We start from the raw sequence: 24,401 nt of genomic DNA on the forward strand, positions 1-24,401 counted from the left end.
GATACATACATTGTACATGTAGATTGATACGGAAGGACAGATGAGATCTAACATTTAATTCTAAAAGCTGGCAGTTATAAATATATCAACAAAACATTCTGTTACATCAGCGCTTCACAACCTTTCTTTACTCTAGGACCACTTTGACTCTCAGATTTTTTTCGGGGCCCACCTCCCAAAATTTTTATAAAATGTCCATTTTGGTGAAAAAATGTTTCATGAAATTTGAACACAAAGCTCTTAAGGCACATTTGAAACAAACAGTTTGAGAACTAATCTGCATTTGCAAAAGTCCGGTAAATGGGCGACAATTAACTACATACACAATATGCATCCACACTAGGTTCACATTAAAGTTAGATCAAAACCATCATAGTGTGCATGTGCATGCTTTTCGACATGCATGATACCTAAGCGTGCTTTAGTTTTGGTTGACCCACGTTGACTGATCGGACATACCATGTTCGGACAGGTCTGTGAAATATACTATAGTTTTTCTCCTATTTTTGGGTCTCCCTCTGGAGCTTCTCATCGTTTGAGAAGCGCTGTGTTACAAGTATTTCCTATAATGATGACGAGATATTTACCTCATGACATCAATGGTCATAGCAGTGTCATTGACACCATATTCAAGGTCACCTGGTTGAATCCTTGGTGCAGTGACCCCACAACCTATATAAGTAAATCAGAGGTCAAAGGTCAAGCATCATACTCTAGGGAACCTGGGGCTATTTCACAAAGATTTAAGTATGAATTAGAATCGCACTTAAATGCTGACGCGTACATGATATGCAACGCGCAATCTTATCGATCAATAATTAGTAGTGAGCGTCCTCTTGGCATTGTCTGGCCAATGCGGTCATGTTTTTTTATATCGCACGCAACTAGGAATTTAAGTGCGACTCTAAGTCATAGTTAAATCTTTGTGAAACACCCCCCCCCCCCCTGATTGCAGGGGGGGATCCAGAAGGAGTGGTGTAAAAAGATTCTGGGCAATAAATAAAAAAGATCAACATTCACGATCATAGAAGCGATTGCTAAAGAAACTTGACAAACAAAAATGGAGGTCTAAGCAGGCATTCTACTATAGTTCATGATATTTTCTTAAGTATCATGAAAAGAATTTGAGAACAAGCAATATCTTTTTCCATCTTTACGACAACTTTCGTTTGTCTTGAATGGGCAGTCTATATTAATTAAACATCTTATTATTTATTCAGCATACAATTGTTAGATCATCTATTTCTTTGGAAGCCATTCTTCTAGCTTCAAATCTTCAGCATCAGTTCAGGTCAGCCCAAACAACACAAGGAAGTAATATTTTGGTTATTTAAAAGACAATATGGTTATCCTAATTTCAAAATTTGGTACATTTTGGTCAACCTGTACCCAATTCAGAGACATACTCTTACTCTGATATGTATCCATTTACATGAATCAAACACAAATGTTCATTTTAAGCTGTCATGCAAAGGAATTTGTAGTAATATCACATCTACCTTCATTCATTTGTTTGAAAATGAGCAGTGTTTTAAAACTTAAAAAAATCTCAAATCAATTTTGAGAAAGTCAGTCATCCAGGTTGTTTAATCCCCGACTACACGGGTGGCTGAACCCACTTCGCAATCACAGAGATCACCCTCATCCCCTCCGCCAATTGTGCATCATCCTCCCTCAACACAACCCTTTTAAAATCTAACAAGAGTGTTGCTAAGGCGAGCACATAATACGCCCGCCTGTAACGTGGAAAATGGAGTTATTGGTCAAGCAAGAAAAGTGGAAGATGGCGACTTCACCTTTGACCTTTTGACTAAAATCAATAGAATTGCTCAGATCTATGCAAGTATCATACCAACCGAATTATATGAGCCTATGTTAAGTTAAAGTAAAGTTATCGCGTTAACAAGGACTACAGAAGGGTAAGATGAAAACATGTCACTGTGGACTTGACCTTTGACCTTTTGACCTCTAAATCAATAGGCTTCCTGGGATCCATGCTAGTATCATACACATCAAATTATATGAGCCTAGGTTAAGTTAAACTAGGTTATTGCGTTTACAAGGACTTCAGAAGGGTAAGATGAAGACATGTCAGTGTGACCTTGACCCTTGACCTTTTGACCTCAAAATTAAAAGGCTTCCTGGGATTCATGCTAATATCATACACACCAAATTATATGAGCCTAGGTTAAGGTAAACTGAAGTTATCGCATTTAAAACGACTTCAGAAGGGTAAGATGAAAACATGTCAGTGTGACCTTGACCTGTGTCCTTTTGACCTCAAAATCAATAGGCTTCCTGCTATCCATGCTAGTATTATACACATCAAATTATATGAGCCTAGGTTGAGTTAAACTAAAGTTATCACATTTACAAGACTTCAGAAAAGTACGATCAAAACATGTCAGTGTGACCTTGACCTTTGACCTTTTGCCCTCAAAATCATTAAACTTCCTGGGATGAATGCTAGTATCATACATACCAAATTATATGAGCCTAGGTTAAGTTAAACTGAAGTTATCATGTTTGCAAGGACTGCAGAAGGGTAAGATGAAGAAAACATGTCACTGTGACCTTGAGCTTTAACCTTTTGATCTCGAAATCAATAGGCTTTCTGGGATCCATGCTAATATCATACACACCAAATAATATGAGCCTAGATTAAGTTAAACTTAAGTTATCGTGTTTACAAGGACTGAAGAAGGGTAAGATGAAAATATGTCACTGTGACCTTTACCTTTGACCCTTTGACCTCAAAATCAATAGGCTTCCTGGGATCCATGCGAGTATCATACACACAAAATTATATGAGCCTAGGTTAAGTCAAACTGAAGTTATCACGTTTACAAGAAAAAGTTAATGGACGGACAGACAGATGGACAGACAGACGGACACCGAGCGCGATACCATAATACGTCCCGCTTAGGACGGGCAGGATGGGCGTATAAAAATATGGCATTGATTGGTTCAAGAATCCTTACAGCTTTTAGCTGTATTTTGAAATAATCTTTACAGCTAAAATTTTAGCTCTAAGTAAATTCAAGATAATTCATACTCATCCATGCATAAACTAACTACCTGGGCAGACGATGACATCAACCTGTCTGAAGAGCTGTTTGAGGTAATGCATGGTTCTTGTCCTCTGCTTGTTGGCATTGATGTACTCCACTGCATTGACAGAAGAAGCCATAGTAAGGACCAGAGCAGTATCACCAACCTAATCCAAGTAAAAGTTATAAGGATAACAGTGTGATTATAATTAGTAATGACTCATTTAATGAAGGAAGGAATGAATAAATGAAGGAATAAATCAAGGAATTAATGAAAGGGTTAAGGAATGAAGGGAGGGATGAAGGGAGAAAGGAATGAAGGTACAAGAATGATGGAACAAAGGAAGGAGAGAAGGAAGGGGGAGAGGAAGAAAAGATGGAAGGATGGACGTACTAGGGATGGAGGAACGAATGAACAAAGAAAGGAAAGGAGGAAGGAAAGAAGGTAGAAAGGAAGAAATGGATGGAAGGAATGAAGGAAGGTACATGTATGAAGGAAAGAATAAACAAAGGAAAGAAAGGAGGAGGGATGGAAGGAAGGGAGGAAGAAAGAAGTGGATGATGATAGGGAGATTGGAGATTTAATTTCCTATAACCCTTACTGAACTTCACCACTAATAAGCTTTGCATCCAGATGCTTCTTGACAACAATACATACAGCTGATAGAAATCAGAATGATTCAAAGCCTCATCGAGCACCTAAGAACAGATTTCACTTATACACATAGTTTTACAGTATACAAATAATGCATGTAAGCGCGTGCATGCAGGGCCAAATAATGAACGATGTGCGAGAAGAGCCAATGGATATACCGCAACGAGGTCCGCAGGACCAAGTGCGGTATATTTATTTGGCGATTCGAGCACAGAGTTCATTATTTAGGTCCTCTATGCACAAGAATGCGTGTATTGTTTGTTTTTATAAAACTCCCCCTCACCCATGTTACTGAGTTGCCCCGAATGCTATATTTGATCTGAATTCTAGATAGTTCCAGAACTCGCACTATCCTCCACTCTGACGTCAGAGTGCAGGAGAGTGCATTTTGGATGCAATAGTGCAAGTCGCTGAATATCATGTGATCCAATTTGGACCAATCAGATTACCGAACATTCTTGGGAGATGTATAATACAAGCTTACGAAGTTCTTTATAAAACACCTCCTGAATCCTGAATTTTCATGCCTTGATGTTAGTTTGTGCAGGATTAATTTAATTCAATTCATTACAATTTTGTTTCAATTCAATTGCTAAATCTGAATGTTTGATCTTTGAATCTTGAATTTAACTTACAAAGTCATGGAAATTATCTCTGAAAGCTTCTTGAAGGAAAGAATACATCTCAGTTGATATAAGGAGAGCGTGGGCCATCCTCATCTCCTCACACTCAGGGATGTTAATAGCTACCAGCTCTGCTCCTTGCTTCTCTAAGTAAATAACAGCTGAGGATAAAAACAATAATGAGGATAAAATCAATACAATACTCTTGATAATGATAAGCTTCTTGAAGGAAAGAATACATCTCAGTTGATGTAAAGAGAGCGTGGGCCATTCTCATCTCCTCACATTCATGGATATTAATTGCTAAGTAAATAAAAGCTGAAGATGAAAACAAAATCAATGTTCTTGATAATCACAATAGAGTAAACCCTTATAGTTTCAGGGTATTTTCATTATTTTTCTGGGAGGGGGGATATGGGTCATTATGCACCCCCTCCCTTGATCTTGGCTGCAGACTGCAATCATGTTGAAAACTTGTATAATTGTAGAGAATGATGAAATCTACAGGTAGGAAGGTACAAAAGGAAGGCGCAAAATATTGGGGAAATGAATGAAACAAATTTTAAATATTTTTACACGTAAGGCTTGAATTAATTCTAGATGTAAAAATCTGATCAAGAATTATCTTTTCATGGTTTAATACTGACCTTTTTCACATTCAGCAACAATCTCTGCATTAGCATCCTGTAAAAGGAAATTCAGGAAATGACAGGCACATGATTTGATTCATTATTCAACACATAATCTAAATACATAGTGAGTATTTCCTTATGCTATTTCAACAAGTTTTCTGTATTAAAAAGTATCATCCATTAAAGACACTGATGATTCTTACACGTCATGGCTCCTAGAACAACCCTTAACATTTGATCATAAGGACGACTAGATTACAATGATCAAATGTATGTGCAATTGTCAGCCATAATATTAAGTGCCTTGCGTCACAGGCCCTAGATATAAAAGGGAAGATGAATGTTTTATGATCTTAGCATCACATTGTAAAATAATAAGCAATTCCCATACATCATTATTAACATCTTCCATTCTTTATTATTTAGTCACATTTCTTCTACTCTAAAAGCTCTTGAATTTGTATATAGAATCTTTATTACAGAGTTTGGATCAAGATAATAATTTCTCAGCAAGATACATAGGAGTATACCACCACAAGCTTTTGCTTTCTGGGAATTATGCTTTCTTCTAATTATGCTTTTTTAATAAATCTAACAAATGCTTTTTTAATAAATCTAACAAATGTAATAAGATACCATTTTGCGAGCTTCTGTATACGCTCTGACCAGTTATCATTTGTCTCTTTCACGATTACATTTTTAATTGCCCTTTTCATTGATTTCCATTGTTGTGAATCATTATTCATATCCCTTGCTTGATTGCTTTTATTGATTGCGAAATCAGACGAGACTCGTTGTTTGATCATATAATTATGGATAATTGCGTCACATCTGTCTCCCAATAGTGGAAACCCCAACTTTAGACCATGGTTTGTGTTCAGAATTCTGGCCACTTCGAAAAGGTATATTTTTGAAGTTTATCCTGATTGTTTCAATGCATTAATAAATCGATGCGTCAACTATTTATCAATGTTACGTTCTATGCTTATGCCACGCAGTGTCCTGATGTCACCATGCCTGTGTCGCTCAGTGTCTGGCCTTTTAAGGATCGGCACGTATCTCAGGAGGTATCGTCATGATCCAAAGAAAGAAACTGAACAATCAAAAGAAAATGACAATGCCAAGAGACAGAATCAATCTTCCAATGTTTCCTCAAGAGGTGAAAAGAGCAAAATTGTCAGTACATCCTGTCAACAACATCCTTCTTCTTCTGTAGACCTGGAAACGGCCAAAAATGAATCTCCAAGTAACATCAACAGGAAAAAGGATGTGTGTTCGGAGACTCTGTCGACCTTTGCCATTCCTGGTTGTGACACCGACAATGGATCTCCATGTGATATCAGAAGCCTCCGTAATATCACTCAACATGCTCAGCAAGGATCTTTGAAGTGTGCTGATGACCATACGTTTTCAACTTGTTCAACAGAGCCGACAGGGACGGAATCCATTCCTGTCTCTGATCCTTCTGACGCCAAGGCTCCAGAGCCTTGTGACCTAGGCGAGTTGGACATGAGATATATAACCATTAATGGCGTATCACCTGCTAGCCCCTGCAATTCAACTTTAATAACTGAACCAGACCAACATGATGGCGCGTTGGAGTCAAACTCACAGGTAGCTAGTTCTCAGGACGAGGGCAAGCATGACGGTAAAGAGACATCAAATTCTTTCCCGTCGGGGATATATGGCCTATTTTCGCCTAGTACTGGTCTAGATACATCTAGCAACGCTCAACACACATCGTGTACGAGGGTATGTATGATATAATAATTAATATATATATATATATATAAAAAAGAGGCAAAGTGGTAATGCATTGTACTTAGTTCCAACAGAGTTTATTTTGAAGTCCAAATTTTCGACGTTAAACACACGTCTTCTTCAGGGATACAATAAAGCTCACAGTGACAAGAACTGAAATAATAACATTCATGATTGTGGTGGTCATGGAACCGCGCACAAAACAGCATCACCATCATAATAATAATAAAGCATATTGGAGGCGCAGGCTGTAAAAATTATCGTGTGAGGACATCATTGTTATGTCACAATCACTTATTATGACGCCACCACAATCATGAGAGTGCAAGAATAGAATGGATAAAGGCTTATATATCAAGAAAATAAATTACGATAAAAGGAGGTGACAATGACCTCTCAAATCACTCTATCTTGAAATCAAATGTTAATATGTATGTATGAGGAGAGTAGAGCAATAATAATAACAAGATTTTAATTCGTCATGTGGACGAATTAGGTGGTCTGTTCTTATTCTCACCATCATGATCACTATCACCATGTTCATGCAGATCAATATGATCATCATGACAACTTAATGTTCATTCTGGATAGAATACTTGTGAAAGACGGGAGATGATAAAGCACTGTGAAAAAGGTCTCTTTAAATGACAGTACATGTGATATGAAAAAAAGTAATTATAATCTGTTTTATCTTTTAATTTGTATACCTTTTAATTGTCATTAAGGATCATGTACGAGGTGGTAAAAAAAAATATGAAAACAAAATCATCTTGTTCACCCCAGGACTCGAACCTGGGACCCCAAGGACGCTAGTCAAGTGCGTTATCCATTTAGTCACGATATTCCCCATAGAGATTACACGTTCCCATAGGGTATGTACATTCAGGTAATTTATTACCCTCCTGGTGCCCCTTGCAGTCAGGATCTACTTGAACACATTCAGCAGACTGTTGATGACATCCGTTCACATGATGTTTCAGCTCATATAAACATCGTTGGTGACTTCAATGATCTGCAAATTGATTTGCTCGCCAAGGATCTTCTTTTTGATCATATTGTCCAGTTTCCAACTCGTGGATGTGCAATCCTTGATAAGATATTCTGTAATCATCCATCTTTATATAAACCACCAGTCTCCATGGCTCCTTTGGGATCAAGTGACCACTTATCAATATTGCTGACTCCAACACACAATCTACCTTCGAGTAAGAAACTGACCATCGCCAGACCTTATCGGGATTCTTCGGTAAGAGCCTTTGGACAGTGGATCACTCAGCATGTTTGGAACAGTGATCATCCTAGTGATCGAGTCAATGATATTGTTGATAACTTTAACCAGGATTTACAAGATGCCTACAGAAGATCTTTTCCTGTCACCAAATCCCTGCCATCGGACAGGGATAAACCTTGGATGACCCACAATATTAAACGTCTCGTAAAACTTAGAGACAAGGCATACAGAGAAAGGCACTTGAACCCAGAGCAATGGTCATCATTGCGTTACTCTGTTCAAAAGGAAATAAAACAAGCTAAAGCAAGGTATTATAGACAGTCAGTGAAAGATCTAAAGTGTAGTCAACCCAGTCAATGGCATAAACATATCAAGAATTTATGTAAGTTAGGTACAAAGCGTGTACCAATTCCCGGTGCTGAGACTAACCCTTTAGAAACTGCAACATGCAACATGCAACACCCACTTTGCGGCGATATGTTCTCAATTGCCTTCATTGGATTTGACATCATTGCCTGCATACTTACCTTCCAAACCACCTCCAATTGTTAATCATGGTCAGGTACTTAAGGCATTGCAGAAGCTCAAGATATCAAAATCCAGACACCCCAATGATCTTCCCTTGATTGAAGTTGATTAAAGAATTCAGCATAGAGCTGGCTGAACCTTTAACTTCAATTGTTGCATTCAAGATGGCATTTTCCCAGACAGTTGGAAAACAGCTGCAATTACTCCAATTCCCAAGGAAAAGTCAATAAGCACTTTTGATCAACTGAGACCCATATCTCTCACACCAACTTTCTCAAGAGTATTTGAGTCATTTCTTGCTAAGTGGATAGTTGATGATATTGCAGAACATATTGATATCAAACAATTTGGTAATGTTAAAGGATCGTCTACAGTACATTACCTGATTGACCTGTTGAAATTTGTACTTGAAGGTCTTGATAAACCTGGGAACTATATGTATTTGGCGACAATTGATTTTACAAAAGCATTTGATTGGGTCAACCATAACGTTCTGGTTAAGAAAATGATAAATATTGGTGTACGCCGAAGCATCATACCCGTCATTTGTAGCTTTCTCTCAGACAGAACCCAAAGTACCAAGATAGGAAGTGAGATCTCAACTTTGTTAAATGTATCTTGTGGTGTGCCGCAAGGCACAAAGCTATGTCCCATCTTATTTTTAATCCTTGTTAATGACGCCGCTAGTGAAGTTGAAAATAAGTGGAAATATGTAGACGATCTTACAATTGGAGAGGTCGTTAGGCGAAACGAAGCCCCCAGCCTCCAGAAACTTCTTGGTAGTGTTTCAAATTGGTGCACTGAAAATTATGTTCTTCCCAAACCTGCCAAATGTAACTTGATGAATGTGTGTTTTTTAAGACAAATGAATCCCCGAACAGATTTCTCATTGAATGATGTGTACCTTAATTCTGTTTCACATATGAAATTGCTAGGAATTACCATCCAAGATGATCTGAAGTGGAATCTCCACGTGTAAAACTTAGTTTCAAAGGCATCTCGTAAGTTGTATACATTGTGTATTCTTAGGAAGTGCAAAACACCAATTAAAGAAATGGTGACGGTCTATTCTTGTTATATCAGGCCAGTTCTCGAGTATGCATGCCCAGTTTGGCATACCTCACTGACGGAAAAACTAGCAGATAAAATCGAATATGTGCAAAAGAGAGCACTTCGGATCATCTTGGGCCGAAACTATACATGTTACGATGGTGCATTAGATGTGTGTGGACTGCCCTCACTCCACAGTCGGCGGGATGCCCTTCTTCATGAGTTTGGATTGAAGTTATTATATTCTGTCCGACATAGGCATTTGCTTCCACCATCAAAGGCGAGTAGATGTAGGAGACAGTTAAGGAACATGTCTGGTTTAAGTATCATCAAATGCAATACCGAAAGATATCGGAAATCAACAATACCCTTCTTGTCGAGACACTTACAAACTTGATTTTTATGACAAATATAACTGCATGCATGCCTTTTAATTTACTTTTTGAAATTGTTATGAATTGTTTGTATTTTCAGACGTTCCCTCCTCCTCTCTTTCTTTCTCTTTCTTACCCCTTTTTTTTCTCCTTCAACACCAGCCTTCTTCCCTCTCTCTTCTTCAACTTCTCCTTCTTCATCTTTTTCTTTGTCTCCTTCTTTAATTTAATTCTCCTACTCCCATTCTTCTTTATCTTTCCTTGTTTACTCTAATATTTGCCATGAAATGTAGACAGATAATTAGATAATGATAATTATATTATATATGTGAATGAGTAGAATGTTCACTAATGTACTTAATTTTTTGAAAACATTTATAATGTTCTTGGTTTCTGTCTCCTCTTTAGTCTCTCTGACCACCCTCTATTTCCCCGTCTCAGGTTTCTCTTTCTGTAATACATTTCTACTTCTATCCCCCTGCTCTCTCACATTTCTTTCTCTTATCTATCCTTTTGTACTCAAGAAATACATATATCTTCATGTAAATTGATTTTCATGCCATTCAATCATTTGGCCAAAATTATACTTACTGTACCTGTTATGTTTTTTTTTTTACTTTGTATTATTATTGTTAATTGACCCTTTCAGCCCTGCTGCTGGTCAATATATGTGCATATACCAATAAATAATAATAACTACATAAATTACACGTAAGCAAATTTGAGAATTACAAATCCAATTTTGCAAGCGAAAAACGGGCATGATCCCGGCATCTGATCAAAAAGTGGAGTAAAACTAGCGAAAGCTTAGAATCTCAGCTACAACATACTAAAAGCTCAGGGAAAACTGACAAGAAAAAAATGGAGATATGGCCCACGAAATAGAGGAATGTAGAATCTAGTTTTGAGAAAAAGTCATGTCCCATAGAGATTACACGCAAAATACTTGTGATATAAAATTTAGCAAGATAAAACAGACTTGTGGTCTTTATTATGGTTGTTCCACTTTATATGTTTGTCATTTTGCCTCCGACGAAGACTCTGCTAGGATCGAAAGCTTAGGCCCCTTTGACTTTCTAATTTACTCCATTGGCTCTCTTTTATTAGATAAGCAGTTTTCAGCAGCTTCTTTTTGCCGTTTTCAATAAATCTGTTATACAAATCTCTTATGACAAATGATGTATAATTTATATTGAAAAATGATATACTGTGAAAATAGAAGAAAATATAAGTTTATTTGAATGAATGAAAAAAAATTTAATCTAGCAATAGTAAGATATGTACTCGAAAGTGTTTCCAGTCGATGCCAATCTTGAGTCCACTCAAGCTCTTTGTTTGAAGGTCATTGATTTTCAAGGTCGGTTGATGCCATGTTGCAGAGTCTTCAGGGTCCTCACCGGCTAAGTATTCTGAAAAAGAGTTAAAAGGATATGAAATATCAGAAATTTGATTTGAAAAAATGCCAATCTTCCAATCCATATTTGCTTAAAACTTCTTTATTCACTTTCAACCTAGAGTCATATCTAATTCAACTATTAAGCTGTCTGTGTGAAGACAAAGGAGGCAGAGAATAAGTGGCTAACGCGTATATATTTACATTTGGTCCTGAAAGTCAAATTATGGCAATTAGGTTGACAAAAACTTTATACAATACGCGCATTTACTAGTTAAGTCAGGTAGCTAAATAACTCAGATTTCCAATGCATAGTTCTATTTTTTTAAGAAAACCTGTCACCATGTTATTGTCGACTAAATTTGGTGGACACAGAGTAGCATAGTGACAATTTCCGACCAATTATAAGTATCCCGATGCTAAATGTAACAGCATTATACACTGTTTTACTCAAAACTTCATAAAAATTTCAACCAAAATGTATGGTGATATATGGTCTTAATATAAAGGTAAAGCCTGCAAACAATAAATGTATAGTATAATTAGTATTAAGCGTTGCTGAAATGTCACAGTTTGTACCCAAACTTTACGAAAACCCCAATAACAACATAAACCTTGATTGTGATTGGCTGCTGAGAGCCCTGTTACCGTGGTAGTAACCATAGTGGCTAAGTTGCCACGAGCACAACTTCCATATGACAAAGGCACAATCACAATTTCCATGCAGTTTCTTCACACTTTCATGGCATTTTATCTTTGAATCGTGAAATATCATTACCTAAAAGCATGGCTGTATCTTGCACACATGTCGTCATGGGTCCTGCTACGGATACTGTACGACACAGGGGCATAGTTCCGTGACGAGACCAGCGCCCATAGGTTGGCTTCAACCCAACAATGCCGCATAACGTAGAAGGAATGCGCACTGAACCTCCCCCATCAGTTCCAATGGCGATGGGGCAAAGGCCTGTAAGAAAAATATAAGTCACAATATTTAATAAGATTTTATTTCATTACTTATTTAAAATTGTTCATTTCATTGTTTATAATACTCCTTTGTAGAGGCCGAGTACTATAGGGAAAGTTTTAAAAATAGAAGTTAAGTACTAAATGCATTTTCTAAGTCTTTCTCCAACACTAATAGTACCACAAAATAATGCAAGAGAGGTTGAAAATCAACCTATCAACCCCCCCCCCCCTTCTCTTCTCCCTTTCATCATTTCCTTCTTCAAGATGAAATCTAGGTTCATTATGTGATAACATGCAAAGAAACTTATCAAATTCCTCTCAATGAAAGAAGAGATTAAGAAAGGCCTCTCCATCCCATTTAAAACCCTCATACCCACTATACATATAAAATCGATTAATGCTGGCAAACACAATAGCAACTTTGCAGACATCATCATCACTTATTTCAGTCAGCATTTTCCCTATTACGAAGGGTTACTGATTCTCGCCAACAACACTCCCTCCTTCCATTTCTCTCAGTCTTAAAGCATCCTCCTCGTTCAGATCTTGCTGCTTTTATTCTTCATCCTGTAATATTTGGACTTCCCATTCCTCTTTGCCATCCACTTCCAGATCCAATGCTATTCTCACAGGGTGACAATCTTCCCTCCTCTACACGTGGCCCATCCATTTCAAACCACTTCTCTTTACCACTTCCAAAACAGTTTCTTCCAAGCCCAAGCAGTGGTCCGGTGACTCTCTCCTTTCAAACAGAGGGTCATAGGTTCGAATCCTAGCCATGGCATGTTTTTGTTCGACAAGATATTTATCCACACTGTGCTGCACTTGACCAAGGTGAGGTGAATGGGTACCCAGCAGGATAAATTCCTTGAATGCACTGAGCACCGGTATTGATAGCTCAAGCGAAAGCCGGGGTAATAATAGCAGCGCTTTGAATCCTCAGGCAAAAAGCACTATACAAATACAGCTATTATTGTTATTATTGTTAAAATTTCTATGAGCTCACTTGTGTTCTTTCTATCAGATATCTTCGCACCACATTTTAGCAGAGACGTACCTACCTGAAGCTACACAGGCCCCTGACCCTGATGAACTTCCTCCAGGATAATGGTTAGGGTTATATGGATTGCGTGCAGTACCGCTCCTGTAAAAATAAGTACAAATGGGTGATAAACATCACAAGGTTGCAGAAATTCCTTATAATGGTTAGGGTTATAAAAATTGCGTGCAGTACCGCTCCTGTAAAAATAAGTACAAATGGGTGATAAACATCATAAGGTTGCAGGAAATGTTAGATACCATACGCATTGGTGCTTAACTCTTTGTTAATTGCTCCAATATAGCCACTATCATCAATATCACTATAAGAAATTTACAACTGACCTCAAATCTGTGTAAGAGTGAATAGCTGATATTCATAAATTCTCATAACATATTAATCAACTTTTCCACAATAAAAATAAAAAAAGACCTTATTTGAAGGTAGAGTGGTTTCGCTATTTACATCAACAGATAATCAACTAGAATAATGTTATGATTACGTTAATATCAAATGGTGCCCGGGTGCAAATTGAACTTCACCACGCAAGTTTATTCAAGAGACCCACAATGGATTATGTTGAAGCGATATGTTACAAAAGAATTTTGGTTCAAATTGCAAATATTGTTTTGTAGAAAAGTAAGTCTCTTCACGAGCTTGACTTACGCACTGATATTCATACCAATAACACCTAGTCCGACTTCATGCATGTTTGATGTTCCTATGATTACAGCACCACCGGCGCGTAGCTTAGCCGCTATGGTGGAATCCTCCTTCACGGGGTCACGGCCTAAGAACGTGGTTCCACTACGTAGATGGTAAGGTTTCTAGAAAAGTTAAGACATTTAATTTGATGAAGCAAAGTTAAGTCATTTCCGTGGCAACAAGATTTAAAAGATAAACACATGGGGTGGTATTTTGATAGTCATGGTTTAGTCAAACCTGGGTTATCTTACTTTTATGGAGTGCCAGTTGTCAACTCATTCACCAATTAAAAATCATTCTTATCCTGCCGCAAAAAATGTCAAAAAATTAATTTAGTTGCGAAATGGAAATAGGAAAATACAAAAATATTATGAATGTTAATGAATTAAACAATATAATAATTGCCATGAATATGGAAGAAATAATATGAAGTCCGGCATTCCATTGACATGTAGCATCTTAGTTTAGACTAGAGATAAACCTAGATTTAATTATCAGAATATCACCCATGCAAGATCAACCCCATCCCGCTTGATAGAATATGAAAAGGTAAAAGAACTGTTTCAATAGATTTAAATTCAATTTCAAGAATGACACATATTTGATGTCAGGTTGCTTAAAAATATCTGGGAAAAAATGTGAAGCCTTGACTGCAAAGTTTGATTTGACTTGACTACTCACCACAGCTAGTTCTTCTTTGATGACAACTGGAACCCCATCAAAGATTGAAAGAGGTTTCTTGTTGTTGATTCGTATGGTAGATTCCTTAGCCATCTGTAAAAGAATGAAAATAAAAAAAAAACATTTCCCAGTCGGTGTATCATGAAACTGTAAATTTACGAGCGACTAGTGATCCTTTCATAGGTGTTAAATCAACATCAATGAAAATTTTGCATATATATCTTTTGACATTTACCACAAGAGAGGATCACCAGTCATTCTTAAAGTCGCTTGTAACTTAAAACAGCTTTATAAAACACCACCCGGCACACAAAAAAGCACCATGAAAAAAGGTCTGTTCACTACCATTAACTTTGAACAGATATATTTGTGTACGTAAGTTTTCAAAAATTAGTTTACAGCAGGGCCCTGTCTTACAAAGAGTTACGATTGATCCAATCAATCGTAACTCTATGGAAATCCATCAGTGTCATAATTTTTTTCTACAGGAGATTTGCAAAATGTCCTTTGAAAACAAAGGAGATCACACCAAATTGTCAAGGAATCAATGAATTTATGGAAATACATTCATATCTAGAGTTTTTTTTAATAAACATGCATTTTATATGTTGACTTTGCTGGCTTTCCAATTATTGTGATTGATTGGCTCAATCGCAACTCTTTGTAAGACGGGGCCCTGTATTGTTCAAAATAATGAGCAACTTCTAGTTTTATGAGTTGAAGAAAATTGAGACAAGAAAGTGCATGGGATGCATCACCCCCTCCCCCCCCCCCCTCCCAGCTTAGTAAGGGTCAACACATGATACCTGCATAGGACATACATTAGAACAGGAAATTTGCCCTTATGACAGCATAAATCCAGAGCTACCAAGTCTCACGCATTGTGCGTGAGACTCACGCATCCAGGGTCCGTCTCACGATCTCACGCATGGCACCCATTTTTCTCACGCATCGGGACCCGACAGAGAAAAAGAGAAAAAGTAGCATTATTCGCTAGATTATACGCACTTGCCGACCGCATTCACACGCCGTCACGTCTACCCCGACACGCGAGACGAATCGAGGGTTAGTCAGCGCACAGCTAGTATGTGCTTTGATGAATCGCGTGCGTGCATCGCATGGTTTTGTAGTATGGATCTATATCATGATGAAACCCATATCTCGCGCGCGCGCAGAGACGCCGAGTCATGAAAATCTCACACATAATATTTTTTTGAACTTGGCATCTCTGTAAATCACCCATAAAATTTCCCAATATCAAATGCTTTGGGGAAACCATCTTTTCTGATGTTGGCCCAAGACCTATGTTCAATTCCTTCATTTAAAAACCCCTATCCACCCTCTCTAGTTTTAAAAAAGAACTCAAAACCATATATAATGTCCAGCAAATGTTAAAATGTCAATGGTTCCTGTGTTACAAATATTTTAATGACTCGAACGTTGCATGCCTTCTGTGTTCTAATATGTATGATTTATATAATGTTTTTACCTTGTATGTTTTTATCACTTGTATATATACATGTTTTGTTTTTATGCTTTTAGGGCCCCTTTTGATACCAGCTTTTGCTGAAAGGGCACCCTATTGAAATATTGTTTAATAAATAAATAAATAAATCTCTCCCAAACAATGATGAAGAAAGTTTAGAAACTCAATACAGCAGAATAATGAGAAATGCTTTTAAGGCATAATTACTTGTTGGACCAAAAAGCAGCCCTTGAATTGAAAAAAATTCAGCAATCGCCCCGACGTGGACAAAAATAACCCCTAAAAATATTATTTCCTACCATGGGTCCAATTTCATGAAGACATCTTGTAATAACAATTGGACAAGTTCTATAACCAGCCAATGAAACTGAATGATTTCAGTAGCTTAAAACTTGTATTGCCAATTTGAATAATATAACAGGTGTTACGAAATGGGCCCTTGATCCAATTACAAACCTTATAGACCTCTTCCACATCATACTCTGCAAGCATCCTCATCCTAGGTTTCATCTGCTCTGTCTTCTCCACGTCTTCCATAACACATTCTGCAACATCCTCTGGAGTCACCTTACCTGACCTACAGAAAAAAAAAGATTTAGAACAAAACAGTGTTAGAGCAATCTACAAAAAAAATCCAAGACGGATGCCATGTGTCAAGAAAATCACATACTTGCCAGAACTTTTTTGGAATTTTCACATGCTTTTGGTGTCTTTTCTGACAAAATCATTACTGTGCAGTTATTGGCAAGTAAATGAGGAAATACAGGTAGTCCAGGAAAATTCCCAACGGATTAAACAAATTATGGTTTTAAGCAAATTACATAATAAAACATGCATTTTACTGTATATACAGAGACATACTTGTATTTCAAGCAATTGATTGACAGTTGCCTGTAGCTCAATGCACAATATCCTGCAGCACAAGTATGAGTTACACTTTTCTTTATCCTTTATTAACTGACTGTGGAACCAAATTAAAGCTAAATGAAAGTAGTTGCAGTAAAACACTGATTTTGTGAGAGAGTCTGTAAAACCAAAGTTAAGTATTACTATATCATCATGGATCTAGATCTGGTACAGTTACATAAACTGAACTTTGTGAAATCATAAAATCTAAGCTGAAAAATGATCACACTGAAGATCGCCAACACAGATAGGCACACGTGGGACAGTAGGTGGTTTCAAACCGCCTCGATCACAAGAATCCCCGTTAAATTACGAGAACTTTTTTAGGCTGAAAAATACCCATTAATTATTCCTGCATTCACACCGCCCTGAAACATACCCTTCGGGATAAGTTCCTGAAGTTACGAGCATGCGCAGTATGGTCTGATAAGCAGCAAGGCGCGAAATTCAAAATCACTAGCCCAGCAGCAACCCATGCACGGCGCCGCACCCAACGACACGCTGGGCTAAAAGTTCCCGTAATTTGCTTTCAGACCGCCAAAATACCCACAACCTTGGAAAAATCCCCGCGAAAGTTCTCGTAATTTCGCCAAGTACCTACTATTTATCGGGTATTTTCTTTCGGGGATATTACGCGTAGTTTGCTTTCACACCGCCAAAATACCTGGTATTTTCTGATCGGGGTAAATTTCCAGATCAGAGAATATCTGGAACTGGCGAACTTCGAGGCGGTCTGAAACCACCTAGTGTATATTATTATTACTGGAATAAAGACCTGACGGAAGTGCCTTATTTCTCAGCAATTACACAATTTCTTCCAGAATCCTTTGGCACATATTTTTTATTCATACAAACAGACACTTGGGTGGTCATTATATTGGATTATGTAAATAGTCATATTGAGATCGTTACCACAACTGGCATTTATCTTTAATGTCATTTTTAGTCACACTGCTTCAATGCTCTTCTCAGTGGCCTAGGATATCATGCATTTTGTATATTCCCTGATTTGTGTTGAAAATTTAGTTAAATCTAGACATTTTTTCCAAGGAGAATGTATCACTGTTTTGCAAGCCAAGGGCTTGTATTACCAGCCAGATTTTATTGCATATTGATAACTGTTTTGTGTGTTACAAATAATAATAACAATATAGGATTTGTATATGGCATGAAACCACCTTGCTAGGTGCACAAGGCGCTCCTATATTACCCCAGCTCAGCTACGTGTAGTCTAACGATTCCAGTGCGGAATGAGGAATTACTTCCTGACGGTACCCATTTACCTCACCTGGGTTGAGTGCAGCACAATGTGGGTAAATTTCTTGCTGAAGGAAAACACATGACTTGGCTTGAAATTAAGATTGAAACCACTAGACCACGACGCCCCCACTTGAATGAAATTAATAAATGAATTGAATTAACCTTTTTTTTATTTACCACAGGAAAAATGGCTTTGCTTATAAAGTATTGAAATCCAAACGCCAGTACATAAAATTCAGGTATTCCAATTCCATAAAGATTTCTTTAAATTGAATGGATTTATATTATCTTTCTCCAATAATACTTCATGAAAAATACCCAAAAGTTTAGGACGTGGTAGAATAATAACCTTTTTATCACTGAAATAGCACAATATATATATTTTTTTAACTGCATGTACATAGTATACTGTAGAGTAGGCCTATAATGATGCATGGCCTTGGCCATTCAAAGATAACCTAACAATTCATACAACGTAAGAGAAACCAGCATTGGGGCACGTCGTATTGCTGTGTAAACATTACAAAGTCCCTCAATGAAGTCAACTTTAAAGGTCAAGTCCACCCCAGAAAAAAAGTTGATTTAAATAAATAGAGAAAAATCAAACATGAATAACGCTGAAAACTTCATCAAAATTGGGTGTAAAATAAGAAAATTATGACATTTTAAAGTTCCGCTTATTTTTCACAAAATAGTTATATGCTCAACTCAGTGATATGCAAATGAGTCGATGATGTCACTCACTTACTATTTCTTTTGTTTTTTATTGTTTGAATTATACAATATTTCCTAATGTTGTAACCCACAAGTGAAAACCCGAACCTTACCATCCCGTATAATCCAATAATTTGCAAGCGGGACCCGCTGACCCGTCGGGTTTTAACCTGCAAGTCAATTTATCTTTGAAAAATGAAAAATAATATTTCTGCAATCCCCACACTATACAGGCTCAAATCAGGAAAATATATGCCAACTACTAACCTAGCCTAGAGTGAATTTACTTACAATTTGCAAATTCGCCTTTTATTCCGGAGAGAAAATGTTTTTTGGGGTGAATTTGTACCACGAAAGGGGTCCGCTCTGATCTCGAAATTGAAAGCATGACGCAATTAACTCCTCTAATTGGAGCCGCAGCTCAGCGCGCGCTAGCTAGCCCAGGCTGCCCAGCAAAGATCGGCAATGTTGTTTTTCAGTCCAGGTCGGTCGACACGGCGACTCACAACAATCATAATTACAATATTCAATTCTATGGGACCTCGTCTATAAAGTAATCAAAATTGAAATAAATACCAGGATAATGATACAGTCAATTTTTTCTTCTTGTATATCTCCATATTATTTCCTTCTGTTTTTGTATTTCTTCCAATTCTTTGTAAACTAATACAAACGTGCACGAGGGCGCCCATGAACTTACGTAAACAGCTCGTGTTACTAGTGCTTAGCTAGGCTTTTATTTATTTTTTATCTCTCTCGATCGATCGGTCAAGAGAGAGGTATTTGCAAGAAACTTGCAATCCATTGCAATCCGATTTTACATCTTCAGAAATCTTAAAGACTTTCAATCAATTGTACATCGGAAAAATTAAGAGATCTGGGCATTCAGGGTGCGGGGGCTTCAGTTTTCATCAGAAAATGTATGAAATAACAAAAAGGAGGGTTAGTTAGCCACTAGACTAGACCAGCTTAGCATGTCTTCAAAAAAGGGCAGCTAACACTCTGACCTGACGGCACGCTCTATCAGGTCATGACCTAATTTGGTAATCCAATAAGCAAACAATTGTCTCACTGCCGTACACCGCAAATCCCTCAAGCTCAAACAGCGAGCGTTGCATTGTATTCTGGCTTCTGTTTACATTCTCCGAACACATCCCCTCCCCTCTCTCTCTCTCCCCCTCTCCCAGTCGTAAAACATTCCTTTCTCTGACTGCGCTGGCGCTCCTTTGGAAGAGCAACTCGATGTATTATGTCGAACTGTCTCAGTCCTGTTCACTGTTCACAAGACAAAAATACGCCGGCATTTTTTTAAAGGAAATATCTACGTCTCTAAAAGAATCCGCCACGTAAGGGTACATGATCCAACTCAATTTTCATTGTTATTGTTTTTATTATGCGCCGTTAATTCTCCCTTTTTTGCGTATGACGGTCTGCGGGTTTGAGAATGAACTCGGCCCGGCCCGCAACCCGCTATCGGGGGCATACCGGCAGGTTAACCCGTACCACAACGGGTGCGGGTTACAACATTAATATTTCCATTTTTACGAATTTGACAATTAGGACCCCCTTGCTTGAACCACAAAATGTTAAAATAATGGAATTCCATGTGTTCAGGAAGGAATTAAACTTTGTTTCACATGACAGTGACGAGAAAATCAAAATATTTCATATTTCATATAATAAAATACAAAAGAAATATTGAGTGGGTGATGTCATCGGTTCCCTCATTTGCATACCGAACAGGGTGTGCATATAACTGTTTTGTGAAATTAAGCGAAACTTTAAAATGTCATAACTTTCTTATTTTACATCCGATTTTGATGAAATTTTCAGTGTTATGCTTGTTTGATTTTTCTCTTTCTATTCAAATCAGCTTTTTGATGGGGTGGACTTGACCTTTGATAGTTCATGTAGATTTCTTCGATAATAAAATTATGGCAAACTCACAATTTTTGTAATATTGACCAACATTTTTCGGAAAATTAATGAAGTGTTTCTTGTAAAATCCTTGATATTGTCATTCTGTCCCAAATACAATACATGTATAAAACCATACAGTAGTTTATCATTTTGTTGAATTTCTTGTTATTTCTTTGAACATCTGTATTCTGTGATTAGGGCTGGGACTAAAACCCGGGTACCCACGTCCCGCCCAGAAGCTTCGGGTACCCGAATAGAAAAATCAATACCCGATACCCGAAATTGCTTACCAATATAACGCAAATGTATATGATTTGTATTGCGTAGTGTAAGACATGATTGTAACTCATCAAAAAAGTACACAAGTCTCATTTTGAATCTCACCAATTACCCTCGGAATATATAATATCAAAATTTTCTTAAGTTGTGACTGAGATTGTTCAATCATCGCCATGTTTCTTTTGCAGCATGAGCATACAAAGCGCCAGCCAATCACCTTCGTGTTACCATTTTCAGTTCATCATTAACCGAAAATGGTAACACGGTCGTGATTCGCTGGCGCATTCGACGCTCCGAAACCCGGAAATAAATTGACTTTGTGCACGTAGCGACAGATTTTACAAACTCACGAACATGATGCAATACGATGCTACTTCGTAAGATTTTGATGGAAAAGCAAGAAGTAATCAAAATTTGCTTACCCGTGTGATATCAGTGAGAAAACAGATCCCCCGAGAAAACCTTTCATAATTCATATAAAAAATAGGAAAGTGGAATTCTAGGTCAATTTAGGTACGAGGTGATAAGAGTATTGCAGACTTGTTTTGATGGAATACTGCGTGGGGCACGGGAGGCTTGCACTGCGCATGCTTACTATATTTTCATTCATAAATTGGCTTGCAGCAGTGGCTGGATGACGTTACCTATGCCACTGTGTTATGGGGGTTGTTCCACCAGTCTTTTTCATGCGACATGATTTTTGGGTACTCGGGTACCCGCCCCCAAATTACCGTGGGTACCTGAAGACAAAAATACCCGAAAGTCCCAGGCCTATCTGTGATATTGGGTTTTCCCCAACATCAACTGAAATTTTCACAGTCAAGACAGAAGGGATTATTTTTCACTTAAATGATAACTTATACATGTACATCCAATTAAAAATAAGGACAATACACAGTCACTTTATGTACATTAGGCCCTAGTATGTAAAGTGTGAATTTTCTGCAGGTTTTAGGGAAAGTCCCATCCCCGCCCCCTTGATAACCAAATTCAAAAACATTCATGACTCAGCCGCTCAGGTCTAATCTTTCCTAAGCAAGCAAACTGTATCAGGTTATAAACGTAATGATGAGTTTACGAGAATCACAATTCATATCCTTATCTCCTCAAGAGATACATGTAGGATACAAATAGTAACACAAATACCCCTCCAAGATTTAAGAAATATGATTTTGAAAAGGGAACAATGATAAACTTTTTTGGTTCTTCTGTTGCCCCAAATATTTCATAAGCCCCTCTCTAATGGACAGTATGCAAGCCCTTACTGAATGCTGTGACATATTAAAGAAATAGAAGAAAAGTGTAAAAAAAAATTGTCTTCTTAACTGTAGAGGGGGTATGCTTAATATCACTTCTTATCTTTGCCCATAATTCGTCCATATAGTTTTATATTATCTACAAGTATATATTGTTTTCTATCACTCATGCCGCATGCTACACCCCTTACGTTACGAGTACTTTATTATTGTTTAGTTATTAATATATATTGTAAATCAACCATTGAAATTGGGACAGGAGGCTATATGCCACAGTAATTTAGTTAACTTTTTCTAGCAGAAATACAACTCATAAAATAACCCCTCTCAACACCATCTTATGAAATGAAATAGAATGAAAATGGTACGAACTGGATTCCAATAGTCTTTCATCTCTGTCACAATCATTGAAGTCTGAGGAATATTATGAAACTACAAACTTTAATTTTTATACACTCTTTGCTTTTTTTAGTTACGTTCTGGCTAGCTTTGATGTACGAGTATTAATAAAGTTTTCGATCAATAGCCGTACTAGCCTATAATTTAGGTGGAGGCTGCTGCTTATTATCTTTGCTCTTACGCTGAACCTAGATGGAATATGTCTGATGCAGAAGACTATGCACAGTAGCTGCTTCACAGCCCCTGGCTACGATCCGATCTTGCATTTAATAGTTGTCATTTTATTTATATCAACCAGGATTCTCGTTATTAAACATGCCACCAGACATTTGTTAACGAAAGGAGAACAACGACAAACACGAGACCGGTCGATGTCTGCGAACTATGCGTAGTCTTCCACATCGCATGTAGTGCTGACGTTTTTGCGCAACAGCATCAGACTCGTAAAGACAAAGACAAAATTTGCAGCCCCTGCCTAGATTATTGAGCTATAATCTTACCTGTACGCATGATAATAATCCGAGACCGTTCTGAACCTAAAATCATTACTTTCTTTCCTCTCTGGCTGAATAAGGTAGTCTAAATCAATATTCAGAGGGTCACTGGCTTCACTTGGCTCTGTGGCTGGTACAACAGGTTCGTATGTGGGCGGGTCCTCTATTACAAAGTTGTGAAGTAAATTGTAGTGGGTATTTCTAAAAGACAAGAAGACAAAGAGCATTGGAAAAATCATCTGCAGAAAAATATGTTATATTGTGCTATCAAAATGTTTTGTTCTTTCAACAGTAGTTGATATATTGTTTTATTTTGGGGCCTGCATAACAATAACAGGCCTCATTTTGTGAACTGTAAACTGATTGTACCAGAAAGAATACAAGTAAAATTGCAAATGAACTCTGCTTATCAACACGGATTAAAAGAGTCATACACACACCTAATATGACTGCAAAACATTTTTACAGAATACCTCTACAGAGTCAACTCCATATCTATTACATACATGAACCTAAATCCCACCGCCTTTTTTTCACAAATAGGATTAGGAAGTTCATATACAAGGTGGGACCAAGGAAATAGCATACATGTAGTAACACTGCATAAAGAGATTGAAATTAAAATATTGACCTTAATTGTTTTTTTTAGAGTAACTGTCCTTGTAATAATATGTGAATGAAATTGGAAAGAAGCAAATATTGCATGAAGTTATACCCTCCCGTTTCCATAGAATCTGCTCTCAATTTTCATTCGACATCTTTAAATAAAAAACTTAATACCCGGTAACCAATTTATATGAAATACTTGAACTTTGAAGAACATACTCAGCAAGTCATGTTTATAAAAGTATAAAACAGGTTTAAGAAAACAAACATGAAATTAGTTAAAGTTGTAACTTGTGTCTAAAAAAATGAAAAGCAAAGCCGGTATTATGTGTGAGTTGATATTTATGTACCTGGTATTAATCAAATGTTTATCTGCTAGATCACATCATG

The 24,401-nt window shown here is 37.3% G+C and overlaps 1 protein-coding gene across 1 annotated transcript in view; it reads right to left on the minus strand.

Annotated features, from left to right (window-relative positions):
- LOC129258927 (uncharacterized) overlaps positions 1-24,401 on the minus strand; it is a 40,054-nt gene that overhangs the window by 3,766 nt on the left and 11,887 nt on the right. The window contains exons 4-14 of the mRNA XM_064099017.1: positions 23,412-23,606; positions 16,634-16,754; positions 14,692-14,784; positions 13,972-14,132; positions 13,328-13,410; positions 12,076-12,264; positions 11,189-11,313; positions 4,976-5,012; positions 4,341-4,489; positions 3,079-3,217; positions 588-672 (exon numbers count right to left, since the gene is read on the minus strand). Of these exons, the coding sequence (XP_063955087.1) occupies positions 588-672; positions 3,079-3,217; positions 4,341-4,489; positions 4,976-5,012; positions 11,189-11,313; positions 12,076-12,264; positions 13,328-13,410; positions 13,972-14,132; positions 14,692-14,784; positions 16,634-16,754; positions 23,412-23,606 (1,377 nt within the window). The remainder of the gene's footprint in view (positions 1-587; positions 673-3,078; positions 3,218-4,340; positions 4,490-4,975; positions 5,013-11,188; positions 11,314-12,075; positions 12,265-13,327; positions 13,411-13,971; positions 14,133-14,691; positions 14,785-16,633; positions 16,755-23,411; positions 23,607-24,401) is intronic.

Source organism: Lytechinus pictus, chromosome 4 (genome assembly GCF_037042905.1).
Source record: "Lytechinus pictus isolate F3 Inbred chromosome 4, Lp3.0, whole genome shotgun sequence".
Taxonomy (NCBI): domain Eukaryota; kingdom Metazoa; phylum Echinodermata; class Echinoidea; order Temnopleuroida; family Toxopneustidae; genus Lytechinus; species Lytechinus pictus.